Source organism: Melopsittacus undulatus, chromosome 2 (genome assembly GCF_012275295.1).
Source record: "Melopsittacus undulatus isolate bMelUnd1 chromosome 2, bMelUnd1.mat.Z, whole genome shotgun sequence".
In the NCBI taxonomy this organism is placed as follows: domain Eukaryota; kingdom Metazoa; phylum Chordata; class Aves; order Psittaciformes; family Psittaculidae; genus Melopsittacus; species Melopsittacus undulatus.
The window spans coordinates 30,198,267-30,211,739 of NC_047528.1; the positions used below are offsets into that span (position 1 = coordinate 30,198,267).

Below are 13,473 nucleotides of genomic sequence, written 5' to 3' on the forward strand. Positions count from 1 at the left end.
CCCACAGATAACAGTAACAGTGGTTAGATGCGTTCACTGAAGGGATCTGTGGTTTTGCTTAAGAGGATCATGTATTTGTCCGCTATTCATCAGGTAGAATTAGGAAGTCAAAGTAAAAGGTTTTCTGGTTGAGCAGAATTGAAATGCAGAATCAGAGTTGTGCAGGACCATTACCTTAGGATTTATCTGAGGGTTAATTTTGAGTTTCACTTTCATTTTTCTTTGTACACTCCTGAAAAATAGAAACTAGCAAACCCTCTGGAGTTATTCCCCTCTGTCACAGGGGAATTTGAAATGCTGGGGTAAAAAATTGTCAGAAATATGGCTTTCAGCCAGACCTCACCGTGCTTATCATAGAATCATAAAATCATTTAGGTTGGAAAAGACCTTTAAGATCAAGTCCAAACATTAATCTAGCACTGCCAAGTTCACTACTAAGCACATCTTAGCATGAAGCAGTCTATTCCAAGACAGCACAAACTGCTGTTGACTGTTCTATTAGCTTTGCTGTCAGCCCATGACTCCAGTCTGCCTGGGTGCTGTGGTTAAGATGATCAATCTGAGCTTCAGCTAGGGAGTGACTCAGAATCCAGTGCATGTGTTTGCATATGTTACAGCTGAGAGTCCAGGCAGGGGCGGGTCTTAAAAGGAGTTGAAACTAACTTGTGAGAAGTCAGAAGTTTTGAGTCTTTCTCTAGCCTTAGCAGTGATACTGCTTTCTGACAAGGCAAGGTACTCCTGAAGTGATGTCTGGAATTCAAGGATGGAGGGATGGCAGCAGGTACAGGATGGCTACTACCTCCGGTACCCCAGGATCCTCTCAGGATTACCTCTGGGATAGCAACAACAAAAGAGAGGAGGCTGAAAAGCCCCAGAAGCCAACAACATCTAAAGAGGAGCAAAGTGGCCAAGCATCAGGCTACCAATAACAGCAAGAGCAGTAGTAAGTAATAAGGAGCCTAAGATGATGTTTCATGTATCTGGTGCCTGTTCTTCACTTCACTCGAAGTGTGCACCTTCAAAGGTGGAAATACTTTATAGAGATCCTGTAAATAGGACTGGGCACAAAAGCAGAATGTCTTCCTCTTCCTGCAGCCACCTGCTTCCTACATGGGACCTGAGTTTTTCTGGCAGACTTCCTGATAGCATGGCCTACACCTCGTGTGATAGCAGTGGGCAGTTCTGTAGATCTGGATATTGGTGTATGTGGTGTCTGTTTCTTGGCATCCTTTTTCAAAGTGGAATTTCAAATGTGATTCTAGCTCCCTGTTTTCTGTCTCCTATGTCATCCTGCAAAGTCTAAAAATACTTCCTTTGGCTTAACAGATAAAGGAAAAAGGCTATGTTCCAGCACTGATCTGAATGCAATCCAGGACACAGAACAGCTTCAGACAATTTATGCTGACAAGAGTAAAACCAAAGCTTCAGTCCTCAATTTCATTTTAGGCTTTACTGGCATCTATGCTCAGCCCATCTCTGATTTTCTAGTGACAGTTCTTAGATGGCTTGTATAAGTTCTAGCTTGCACATATAATACAGAATAGAAACTGAAAGTAGTGTGTGTGTGGTTTGAGCAGTAGCAGTCATTTTTCTCCTTCTTGGTAGCTGGTGCAGTGCTGTGTTTTGACTTTCAGGCTGGGAATGGTTGCTGATAGCAAGTATGTTTTGAGTTACTGCTCAAATGTTTGGTTTGTCCAAGGCCTTTTCTGAGCTCATGCTCTGCCAGGGAGGAGGGGAGGCCGGGAGGAAGGAGAGACAGGACACATGACCCAGGCTAGCCAAAGAGGTATTCCATACCATAGCACGTCATACCCAGGATGTAACCAGGAGTTACCCGGAAGGGCTGGAGCTCTGTGGGGATGGAGGAGGTGTCAGTCGGTGCTCAGTCGGGCAGGGTGCGGTGAGTTATGGGTCAGTGGCTGGTGAGGTGTTGTATTCTCTTCACTTGTTATAGGCTTTATCATTATTATTTGTAGTAGTAGTAGCAGTAGTGATTTGTGTTGTGCCTTAGTTATTAAACTGTTCTTATCTCAACCCATGGGGGCTACATTCTTTGGATTCTCCTTCCTAACTCTCTGGGAGTTGGGGGAGCGAGGGGGGGGAAGTGAGTGAACGAGCTGTGTGTGGACTTGGTTTAAACCATGACAGTTTGTATTTTATGTGTTTGTATTTTATGTGTGTGTATTTTATGTGTGTGTGCTTACTACAAATATGCTTAGCTGACCAAATCTAATTCTTTACAGTCTTTTCCCCCAAATGTTCTTTTTCTGAGCTATTAGTAACAGTGCATGTAACGCTGCATGCTATTATATGTGCTGACTCTGCTTAGTTTTCTCTTCTCCCCCTTCCTTTCAAAGTGTAGCTGATGGAAAATGAAGACTGTTTCGGTTTCCCTTCCTTTCTTTTGGACAAAGAATGTGAAACCACAGTGTGAAGGAGGTGGCAGGCAGCAGGCTGCAGACTGCAAGCAGCGATCAGCAGCTTTCCATTAAAACCCACAAATGCTTGCCTACTAGGCAGTAATGATACAGGGACTATTAAGAGCTGGGTAGCTTTGAAATCTCTCAGCACTCTAATGGCTGACTTTCAGAGAGCAAACAGCCATTCCTGAGTCACAATCTTTGTTTATTTCCTGCCACTTCCAAACATGAAAGACCCTCCTTGCCTGCCCTAACACAGGCATATATCCACAGTAGAGTGCAGGCAGCCCTAAGTTTGCTTGTGTATTTGTGCTATGTATAATTTTTTGTTGTGTTTTGGAGGTGCACGGAGTCCAGGGTGTGGATAGTGAGAGTTTTCCCATTGGTATAACTGTCTTTGGCCAGACTTGGTCTGGGATACAAAGCCCCTTGTACAGGTTACATAAATGCTTAACCAATTGGTTAGCCTGAGATCCCTGTAAAGCAAATACGTTCACCCAGATTCTGACCAGATGATCACAGAATCATAGAATGGTTAGGATTGGAAAGGACCTTAAGAGCATCTAGTTCCAACCCCTATGGTGGAATCCTCCTTAAAGCTAAATAAGCTTTGGGGGAAGAATAATTAAAAACCCTGTTCCCGTTCTCATCTTTGTATGACGCTTACAGAAAGCTGTTGTGCATCCACTGCAGGGACTGCTGAATGTTTTTCTGCTATGTGATATGAGCGATTCTGTGTTTTCATAAAGTTGCAACAAAGAATTAATTCTTAAACATGGAGTGTACAAATTAAAGTCAGCATTACTATGTAGCTGGTGAGGAAAGGTGAGGGAAATGCAGATTCAAACAGAAATTGTGTAGTATGAGTGGGAAACATACTCAAAAAGCTAACAAGACTGAGGTTTACTTCCTTCTCTCGAGGAGGTGGATGCTAGCAGTCAGTCTGGATGGGATGAAACTGCTTAAACTATGATTTCCTTTAACTAACCCAGGTTGAAATGGTAAATAGTGTCTGAAATGCTGAAGGAGTCAAGGGCTGCTCTTTACTCTTAAAATATAAAATTGCTATTTCGTTCATTGTTATCTTCAGCTCTCTCAAGTTATGTTTCAAGCAAGATCTCAGATTAAAATGTAATTTTAAGAGTGATAAAGCTGACTCAGCCTTTTAGCCAACACACCTTTTGAACATGATCTTTAAAATTAAAATGCTAAGACACCCTCAAAGTAGTCCAGGTTTTCAGACTCTGGGATAACCAGGGGTTGAACAGAGCAGTTGGAGAGCTGAAGTCATAAGGTATCAGTAGAAGAAACAAATGCACAGACTAGCATTAACCTAGAAGATTTTTTGGAATATGCATAGCAGAGGGAGCATGAGGGGCCCAAGCTGGATACCTCTGTGCCAATGTGTGCCTCTATTCCAGCTTGTCTGCTGCTTCCTATTTTTTGAAAACAGGCAGGATGTGGTTTTGCTAGCAAAGCAGAAGTTGGAGTCTCTTGAAATTTCTCTGTGAACTGTTTCCATGCAAACCCTGTCTGAAGCTGTGCTTCGGAGCAATTGGGAGTGGGAAAACACCTTTGCATCATGTCAGTGATATCTGATGACATTTCATGTAGATTGGACACATGAAATATGTATGGGATGTGGCATGTTGCGGTCTTATCCGCTAGTCAATATTCAAACTTGACTATTAAGAAGTACAAGGTAAGCAACTGATATTAGAGGGTAATTTTGCTTTGGAAAATCCCTTATTATGATAGGTCAAGGCTGAGAAGTTATAATAAAATGGTCCTAATTAAGTTAAGAAAAATACTTTTGCAAGTGCAAAATTCAGATCAAACTTTGCACATCCCCTTATAGTTATATATAGTATATGATTTCAGTCCATGGAGAAAAAATCACCAGGATGACAAGTTCTTGAAACTGCATATAATAATAAGCTTGAATGTAAGTTACTTCACTTTGTCTGCTAAGTGCCATGAAATTAACTTGTAGAAAGTGAATTCACAAATTGCCCCTGTTCATGTCTATTCAGAAACAAAAGACTGTATGAAGAAAAAGTGGATGAAATTGGGGAAATTAGAGGCTGACCTATAGCTACCTCCTGAAAAAGAAAATGCTGCTCTCATTCAGCATTCTGCCCTTGGCACCTTTAAAGCTGGCAAGAATAATATTGGTTCTGGTAAAATCCATTAAAAAAAAATTCAGATAATAAAATCTGAAGATACATTGTCACACAGCTGGTAACAATGCCTCATCATTTTGTATGAAACAAGAGCAGAGAATGCTTGACTAGTAAAATTGTATTCTTTGACTGCTGGAGCCAAATCCATCAGGGTTTTTCTTTCCTTCCTTTTCCATTCTTTGTCCTAAATTAAAAAGAAAAATATCCATAGTATTGTCAGACTTCTCAATCTTTTTCTGACAGAGTATATTTAGCAATTCTTCTGAAAATTTTATTTTGTTTCACAATCTGAGATTTATTTTTAAAAGCACCAAATTAGTCTATGAAATGGCAGACAGATGCTTAGCAAAATGCTTCTTTCACCCACTGCCCTGGCAGTGGAGGGAGTCCTAAAAGGGTAATTTGAATTATGGACAATCTGTTTACAGCTGGGTTCTGCTGCACAGGAGAAATCTCCTAACTCTGTCTTTCAGGCTGATCTACTAATCTTTACAGCCCAGAGATGCTTGGCTTCACAGTGGTCAGTAGCCAGCCTCGTCGGCGCCAAATGTCTGGTGGCAGGTCTGCATAAAAGGATAACTGCAGTAAGATTTCTGTTAATCTGGATTCTGATGGCTGCTGTGTTCCTTATAGAGGTGGGGAGTAAGTCCTCCTAATTCCTGTATTAGAAGGTTTTCTCAGAAGAGCTTGATGTGCACAAGACCTGGCATGTTCCCTTGGTGCATAGCTTGATGAGTAGCTGTGGTGAGCTAGTGGATGAGGAACATATGGGAGGATAATGTGTTTGGGCAGGGGAAATGAACAGACAAAAAATACTGTGAGGCAGAAGCGGATGAAATATACTGTTGAAAAGAAAGTGGGGGAAGCAGAGGTGTACACACCACTAGTGTATGTCTTAATCTTAATGGGATACTGCATCTGACCTGCTCAGCTCTCCAGGCATGCTGGCAAGCCTGACTCACAACACATGGATACCTCTGCAGGAGGTAGCTCTGCTCAGCACTGGTATTGCCAAGCCCATTGCCCAGTCTGCCCACTTATGGATACTTTGTGCTCCTCATGGCTGGTGACTAAAATGTGCTCCAGCTGGCTCTGGCACACTCACTGCATCCCTGGCACTGTGCTGTGCTGAGGTAGCTGAGCTGCTTTGGGACTTAGGGACAGCATAAACACAGCTGTATTTGATTTCATCAGATTTTGTTGGGTCTGATATTAGCCTATCACACTGGCACAGCTAACTCACACTGGTGCCCGAGAGTGTATGCTGACTAATAGCATGTTAGCATTTCCAGAGAAGAGAGAAAGCATCTCTGTAAGCCAAGTTTGGGCTGAGAGATACCCCTTGGCTCACTGGTTTGGTCCATCACTGTGACAATTTCCTTAGAACTTTAGAAGGTGGTTGAGATAGTCCAAAATGGGATGCTGGCTGAAGCACCTGCTGTTCTTTCTACTGTACTGTCACATGCCGAGCCCTGACCAAGCTGCTGAGTCTGAGCTCCACCTTAACTCCTGGAAATTCACTTCTGAGATTTACTCTTTGGACCAAATTGTAACTTCAGGAATTTCTCTACAAGCTTCTGGGTAACAGGACTGAGATTTGATTGCCAACAGCAGAACCACAGTTCTGCTGCCTTCCTGCTTGTTTCTGACTCCTATCTTCTCCTGGGCCTCTCCCTGATGCTGTTTTCCCTCTGCTTTTTCCCTGCATAAGTTAATTTCTGCAGGATTTAACTCACTATGGGAAAAATGCTGTCTGTTTTAATGAAAGCTTTAGCTAACCAGAGGGACCAGATAGAGAAGTGAGTTACCCTGGCTTAATAAGCTTCCAGCCATGAGATGAACTGTGGTAATTAAGTTCACACTTAGCCTGTGGCAAAAAAAAAGAGGACAAAATCCATGAATGTAGACTTTTGATGATAAACATTTTCTGCTAATGCAGTTTATTTTCTGCCTCTCATGTAAAGAGTACACATGCAGCTAGGATGAATCAGTGTGTAGTGTTTAGGCCCAGTAAATCACTTTTGTCTCTGAGCTGCAAACTGGTAAGATGCTGCTTCTGATAAAGATGGAAAGGGAGAGACTCAAGCCTGCATGCAAGATTTGTATACCCTCCTGGAGCTCTGCTTATGGCAGTGCCATGGCATAGAGCATATTGAGCTGTGGCTGTCAGTTATTGTTAGCATCTGGCCTGGTGGGCATTGCAAAATAGGAATACCTACAGGACAGTTGTCTACTCATTGGGATTTGGCATCCTGTAGCCCTCTGACTTGGCAGCTTCCGTGGAGCTTAGCAGCATATAGCTGTTTCATCAGGCATGGGAGCATTGGTGAAAACAATACTTTGTGGTGTCATGGATGCTCTTAAAACAATTCCTGATAATTGACTGAAACATTTAGCTTGATGCATCCTTGAATGAGATTTAACAATTGTGTTTGACACTTTGATCCCTTATCTCTATTAAATTCAGGCTTAACATATTATTTAATGCAGTATTTCACCTATATCTGCCCTTCTGTCCTTTCTCCATACTGAACCTGCCCAGATCTTCTTCCCAGGCTTTAATCATCTGTGTTGCTCTCAAACTACACTCAGATTTGGTCTCTTACATAGAGCCCATTGCCCAGCAGAGCAAAATATTTAGCTTTTAGCTTTGAGTCATTCATGTACCAATGCACAGCAGCACAAAACACAGTAGAACTGGAAATATTTTACAATAGCCATTACTTTTGTAACTCTTTAAGCTACTTCACATATCATTTGGAAAGCTCTCCAGTGGCAGGTGACTGGAGTAGGCTTGAAGAAAAGCTCAAGGACATAGCTGTACAGAAAACATTATTAGTGAATGACACTTCTCATGTTTTTTCAATGTTAGAAATAAGCTATTTTATACAAATCCAAAAGAAAGTAGGACAAAGGTTTCTGTGGTCTATACACTGAAAACATTTAAAAGGTGCTCTTGAGTAGTGCTAGTTAGATGAATAGACTTATACACAGGATGCAGAATTTAAGATGGCAGACATGGTGTTCTCTGTGTTGCTGATCACTCAAACTGTAAACTCTTTTTGGCAATTTTCTGTGACTGTGTTGCATGTTTCTCCAAACTGAAACATTTCTCTATATATATCTATTTATATATATTGTTATCTAGGTACTTATCTTCCCACTACTGTGGTATTTGACATGTATCTGAAAAATCATATGAGGTTGCATTTTGGTTTTATTTCAATAAAGATAAATTCTCTTATTGGGTTATAATTTCCTTACTCTCATTAATTAATTAATTCTGTCTAATTAGTCAATACATTCCCATGTTCTGTGGACAAAGTAAACAAAAAAATTCTTATCAAGCTTAATATGATCTAGAATGGTAGAAGACAATTTGCTTCTCCTTTTTGAAGAGTTATAAACTGGGTAAGATGTTCTCCCCACCTCCTCTAGTGGTTTCTGTATTTTTATTTATAAAAAAACCCTACTTCAAAGATAGGCTCCAGACGTATAACAATAAGAATCACTGTTAGGGAACCTGTAAAGTTAAATTCCTTATCATCTTATTTGGTTGTGAATTTTGAAGTACTTCATATACTGATATAAAGTATAAAAAGTCTGTACAGCACTGATAGCTTCAAATTTTCACATTTCCTTAATTGCTACCCAGGTAAGTAGGATAATATGCTCCAGACTTACGGCTACTGTGACAGCTCAGAAACTGACTGGAATATTAAATTGACAGGCTGTAGCAGGTTTTATGGTCTTTACTGGATCAGAGGTTTTGTCTGAACAAAGAAATAACATGTGATATCCTGCAAATTGGCTAAAAAAAAAAAAACAGGTGAAAGCTGGTGGTGGGGTTTTTGCATTAACCTGCTTTCCTTCAAAATAATCTCAAGAAAACAACAGTCAGTAGGTATGGATTTTAATTTTAGCATTAAAACTGGTAGTGCAGGTGAAGTCTCTAAAGCAACAGCCCATCTGTCTCTCCTCTTGCTGTAGGCTTGTAGACTTTCATCCACTCCACAAGAAGTTTACCATGTGCATACTCCTCCTTTCCCCTGATCCCAGTACCCATACGTTATATATATATATCTCCGGAGACAAAGGTGAACAGTATAAAATTAGATAAACTTACTGATGCTTTTTCTTCTATTTTATGTACTCTTAACTTGGAGTAAAACAAAACATGTAATACAAGCACTAGGTAATAGACAGCCAAAAGATAGTATCCTGTTCTTCCTTGCTCTCTCCCACTGGTGACTTGACATCACAATTTTATGTTAACTTTGCCTTTATTTCAATAACATGGAAACCAAACTGGCCTTTAATTAAACACTCTTCTAATCACAATGACTTTAAACCTCTCTTTGGAAAACAGAGCAGAGCTTTCCCTGGTGATAAGTGTATCGTCACCTCTAAGCCTTTCATAAACTGATTGACCTTTGCTGTATTGCATGTGCTGTCCTTCTGAGTTCAGAGATAATGACCATGGTCATATGTCAGAAGAGTGGCCCCCACATGGCCTCACAGACTCCTAGGCTTCCAGCCAAAAAGCAGAAGCAGATAAAGGAAATGATTCATGGCATAAGGGCTAGAACTGATACCATGATTTCTCATGCATGTGCAAACAGACATTTTCTTTTGAAAATGATTCCTAATGTTTTAAAAAAGCAACCAATCAAACACTGTTGGAAGTCATCAAATTGCATCTGATGATGTAAAAACTCTTTTGTTCTCTAGTGCTGTGAAGCAGTGCAATGTCTGAGATGCACTGATGGCTTTTTTTGGGGGTGGAAATAGGTAGCCTTGCAACCCAGCCATTTTTTTTCACTGACAAAGAGAGAGGGCTGTAGGATCCTTATTTTTTTATCATGAACTTGAGAAAAATATGATCTTAATATCTGAAATGGCCAAGAAAAACTACTAAAAAAATCGTGGCACTGAGAACTGCACAGCAGCTTGTCAAGGTGGTTTGGGATAAGGTAAATGCTACTACTCAGTCAAATAAAGAAAACTCTGAGAAACATCACTGATGGGGAATGTTATGCCATAAGCAAGAGGGTTGTCAAAACTTCTTTAAGTAACTGTTGTACTTGTGAATCAAATGCCAGAGGAGTATTGTTGCTCTCTTAGTTCCTGCCTTTGAGGGCCTGGGATTTGGTGGAGAGGTGAAGAGCAGTCTCATGGGCACCAGACTATGCTGGCAGGAAGGAAAAGGATCCTACTAAATGGCACCATTAAAGTTCACAGCTCTATCTTTACTAGTTTAATCTTATAAATTAATCCACAGCCTCCTGGAATAAGTCTTCAAAGAGAAAGAGGTAATTGGATATAAATACTTTCATTCCCAAACCCTGAATTACAGTGATACAGCAGCAGGCAGCTTTTTGCACTTTGATCTCTTTGCATGATTTTTATTCCCTTTTCAGCTTTAGTCTCAGGCCTCATTCTCTCATTACTTTTCCACAGCCAACAGTGGTCTCTCTACTTTCTATTTTGTCCTCTAGCAAGCTGCTGTGGCCCTTTCTTCTTTTAAGAGGCTTGGCCTTCACCCCTCATTATTCTTTGTTGTCTGCTCTTCTCCTTGAGCCTTCTTCATAATGAAGTCAGATTAAATACTTGTGACCATGCATTCAGGTAAAACCTTGCTGAATGCTGCAGAGAGACTGAGCTTACTCTGATGCATGGAGCCAACTGCTTTTAGTGCTTTTCTGGTAAAGCTGCACCCCTGTGGCTCAGCCTCTGCTGAGTTGGAGCAGTATAAATTCCTACCTGCACAATACACTGTCTGATAAACCCCTTTGTTTTCTCCAAGTGGAACTGACATGTTTTCATCACTCTTTTGATCACCTGGAGTCTCTAATACACTCTGAACCCTGTCCTTCCTCTTTGCTGTCACGTTAGATTGATAGCTCCTCGAGACAGCAACTGCATTTTGAATTGAGTCTAGCAAACAGGGCCTTTGTCCTGATTCAGTGAGTCGCACCTTAGGTATGACAGCAAGATAAATACACCCAAGGAATTCCTCCTGCCTGACAAACACAAGGCTAATAAAGAAGCTAAGGCTTAGGAAGAGAGCAAGTCATCTGGGTCCTTCATGAACAGTGTGATTTTACATGTTCCTTGGACTGTTTTTTGGACAGACTGCCTAAACTCACAAGGAGGTGCCTGTGAGGTGCCCTTGACGTATGGGGTGGGACTGGAGCACCAGTGCTCTTCTCAGTAAACTGTTCTCTGTGCCTGAGCAAGCTATGGAAGTAGTTGTATACTGCATGGAATGTTCTGAATCAAGGAAATAATTTGATTTGAAATGTGTGAGGTTTGAGGTCAGCAATCTGGCATGAGGCTTGAATAAGAAAAGTGAAGGCTATGCTAACATGTTATCCTTGGTATTTGCAGCCAACTCTAACAATAGCAAGTATTTCTAGAGTATTTACAAAAAATTCCTGAAGAGCTGAATCAAATTAAATACCAGGTTTGATACAAAGTTAGTTGGTAAAACAGCAGAAAGCTGATGAAGGAGCCCCCATCTAGTCCTGGTTTTCTGCAGACAGGAAACTGAATGGTTTTTTTTTTCTTTTTAGCGTCAACCCATATGTCTTGATAACTCCAAACAAAACCAGAAGAAACCAGCTGCAGCAAAGTAAGTTGAGTTGGCTAATATGGTAATACATTATTTCTGTTTGAATAAATGTATGGGTTTGTGACTTTATTGCCTTTGCAACTTTCATCTTCATTTTCACAATGTTTTTCTATGTGCAGTGATAACAGTGAGGTCAGTGCTATGAGCATTCTTCATCATAATGTATGCTTTTCGTAGGATTAACTTCTCCTCTGACTAAACTTCATGAAGAATAAGCCTTGTTCAGGAAAAGGTTTTTGGTAATATCAGTGCCGGAGCTGTTCAAGTTGGATTCTACAAGACTCATCTGGAATTAGCTCTGTCCCACTTTTACAGGGTTGAGGTCAGATGGCAGAACACAACTTTGAATACTCTCTGGGTTAGGGGGAGGAAGAAGGAAAAGTAAGTAAGAAATGTTGAGACTAAAGCAACTAGAGCCACTGTTGGTTCTTGAATCTCCATGTAAGGATTGTAGGTGGCTCTTTAATGAAGCTTGTAAAGATCATTTTAGATGGAAAATATCTGTAGATACAAGTTCACTTTTGCTTGGCTTTAAGTCTTGCCTTTGAAAGTAGCCAAGTGGGATAACTTCTACCAGAAAGATTAGGTGGAGTTACAAGAGGTGGTTGTAAAAGAAATTCTGTATGCTGAGGTGACCAAGCACTGCAGCCCTACATTCCTGGGTGTTAATTTGCACAAGTTAGGAAAGTCTGAAGGAATGTCACTCACATTTCGAGCCCTCAAGAAAGCAGTACAATTAAAACATTTCTTCTCAAACATAATGAGTTCATCTCAAATGCTTCACCATCAGATTGGTGTAGGGTTGGGTTTCATCTGGCTGCAAAAAAGAAAATGTATTTTTCCTGAATCAAACTATAATCTTCTGGAAGGAGAAATAAAAACATGATTTTAGAGCTGGCTCTGACGTTAACAGCAAAGATGCTTCTGCTCTAATAAAGATCTGTTTTCACTCTGTGCCACCAGTGCTCAAGTTTGAAGCATGCCAGGTATTTCTGCCTTGGATACTGGCAGAAATATGCTCTCAACAAATCCAGTCTCTACATAAGTGGTTGTTTTAAAGGTGAAATAACAAGCTAGATTGTCTCTTGAGCCTCTTTAGGGACTTGCCCAGGTACTAACTTTGTCTTGTTAGAAGAGAGCTGGTGTTATCATCTGATAGCCATAGACTGCCACTAGAAAATATGATTCTTATTAGTTTTAGTAAGAGTAAAATGAGTGCCTAGAGGAATTATGTACTTCTGTAAAACACAGCTCCTCTTTCCATATGCTTTGTCAGCCTTGCTATTGAAAGGAACTGTTGGTTTTTTTCCCTTTGTCAGTCAATTTGAAAGTGCAGATTAACCAGCTAGCCATCCTTGAGCATGAGGCTAGTGCCTCTGGCTGTATTGACTAGACTTCACCTGACTATACTGGGAACTTGCCACCCACCACACATGGATGAGATGTTGAAGTGTCTTACTCTGAAGCTGAATTATGCATTCCTCCTGTTGTTATATAGGGAGCATGTGGTTAGAAGGGAAGATCACTTTTTTTTTAATTACCCTGCTGGGGAGTGTTACACTATAAGCATTTCCCTCCATGCAGCAATAACATCTTAAACGTAACAACTTCTGCTTTATCTAGAAGAGTAAACACCATGGCATTTACCTACAGGTTCCTAGGGGTTAAAAAGCAGTCTATTATCTGTCCCTTTGCTCTTTTTTTGTTTTGCTTTTGGGGTTAAGTCCTAACTTTTTCTCACCATACAGTCTGAAGTTAGGCAAAATGTTTGTTTTGTTAGCTTGTCATTGCTGTGACTATGTAACCTCCTGGGGGGTGTCTGCACCCCTTAAAAACAAGTTTGTCTGTTCTTGGAGGGTCTTCAGGGTTACATAAAATTAGCAACAATGCCTCCTTTTTAGTGTTGCCTCTATCTTTCATATATTTGTTTCTTTTTGTGCCTGCTCAGTTGCTAAGAAAGAGCTGGATGACCTGCAGCGGTGGAAGGAAGAGCACAGGCGAAGGCCTATTAACTTGGTTCCACAGAGACTGGGTAAGACATACAAGTCAGCTATTATGAGTTACAAAAATTTATTCTCCCGGTCATGAGACATTTTTCACTTTTTCTCACATGCTACTTATTAAAGAGATTCAATGTCCATCAAGGCAAATGTGAGCCCACTGTGTGTACTCTCCTGTTTTTTGATGGTCATGGCAACAAAGACATTTCTGAAACAAAACAGCATAGATTGTCACC

The 13,473-nt window shown here is 40.7% G+C and overlaps 1 protein-coding gene across 1 annotated transcript in view; it reads left to right on the forward strand.

Annotated features, from left to right (window-relative positions):
- The first annotated feature begins 693 nt into the window (after positions 1 to 693).
- Positions 694 to 13,473, forward strand: part of EPSTI1 (epithelial stromal interaction 1) — a 49,336-nt gene continuing 36,556 nt past the window's right edge. Inside the window, 3 exon segments of the mRNA XM_034074555.1 lie at positions 694 to 943; positions 11,179 to 11,237; positions 13,186 to 13,269. Of these exon segments, the coding sequence (XP_033930446.1) occupies positions 747 to 943; positions 11,179 to 11,237; positions 13,186 to 13,269 (340 nt within the window). The 5' untranslated portion in view covers positions 694 to 746.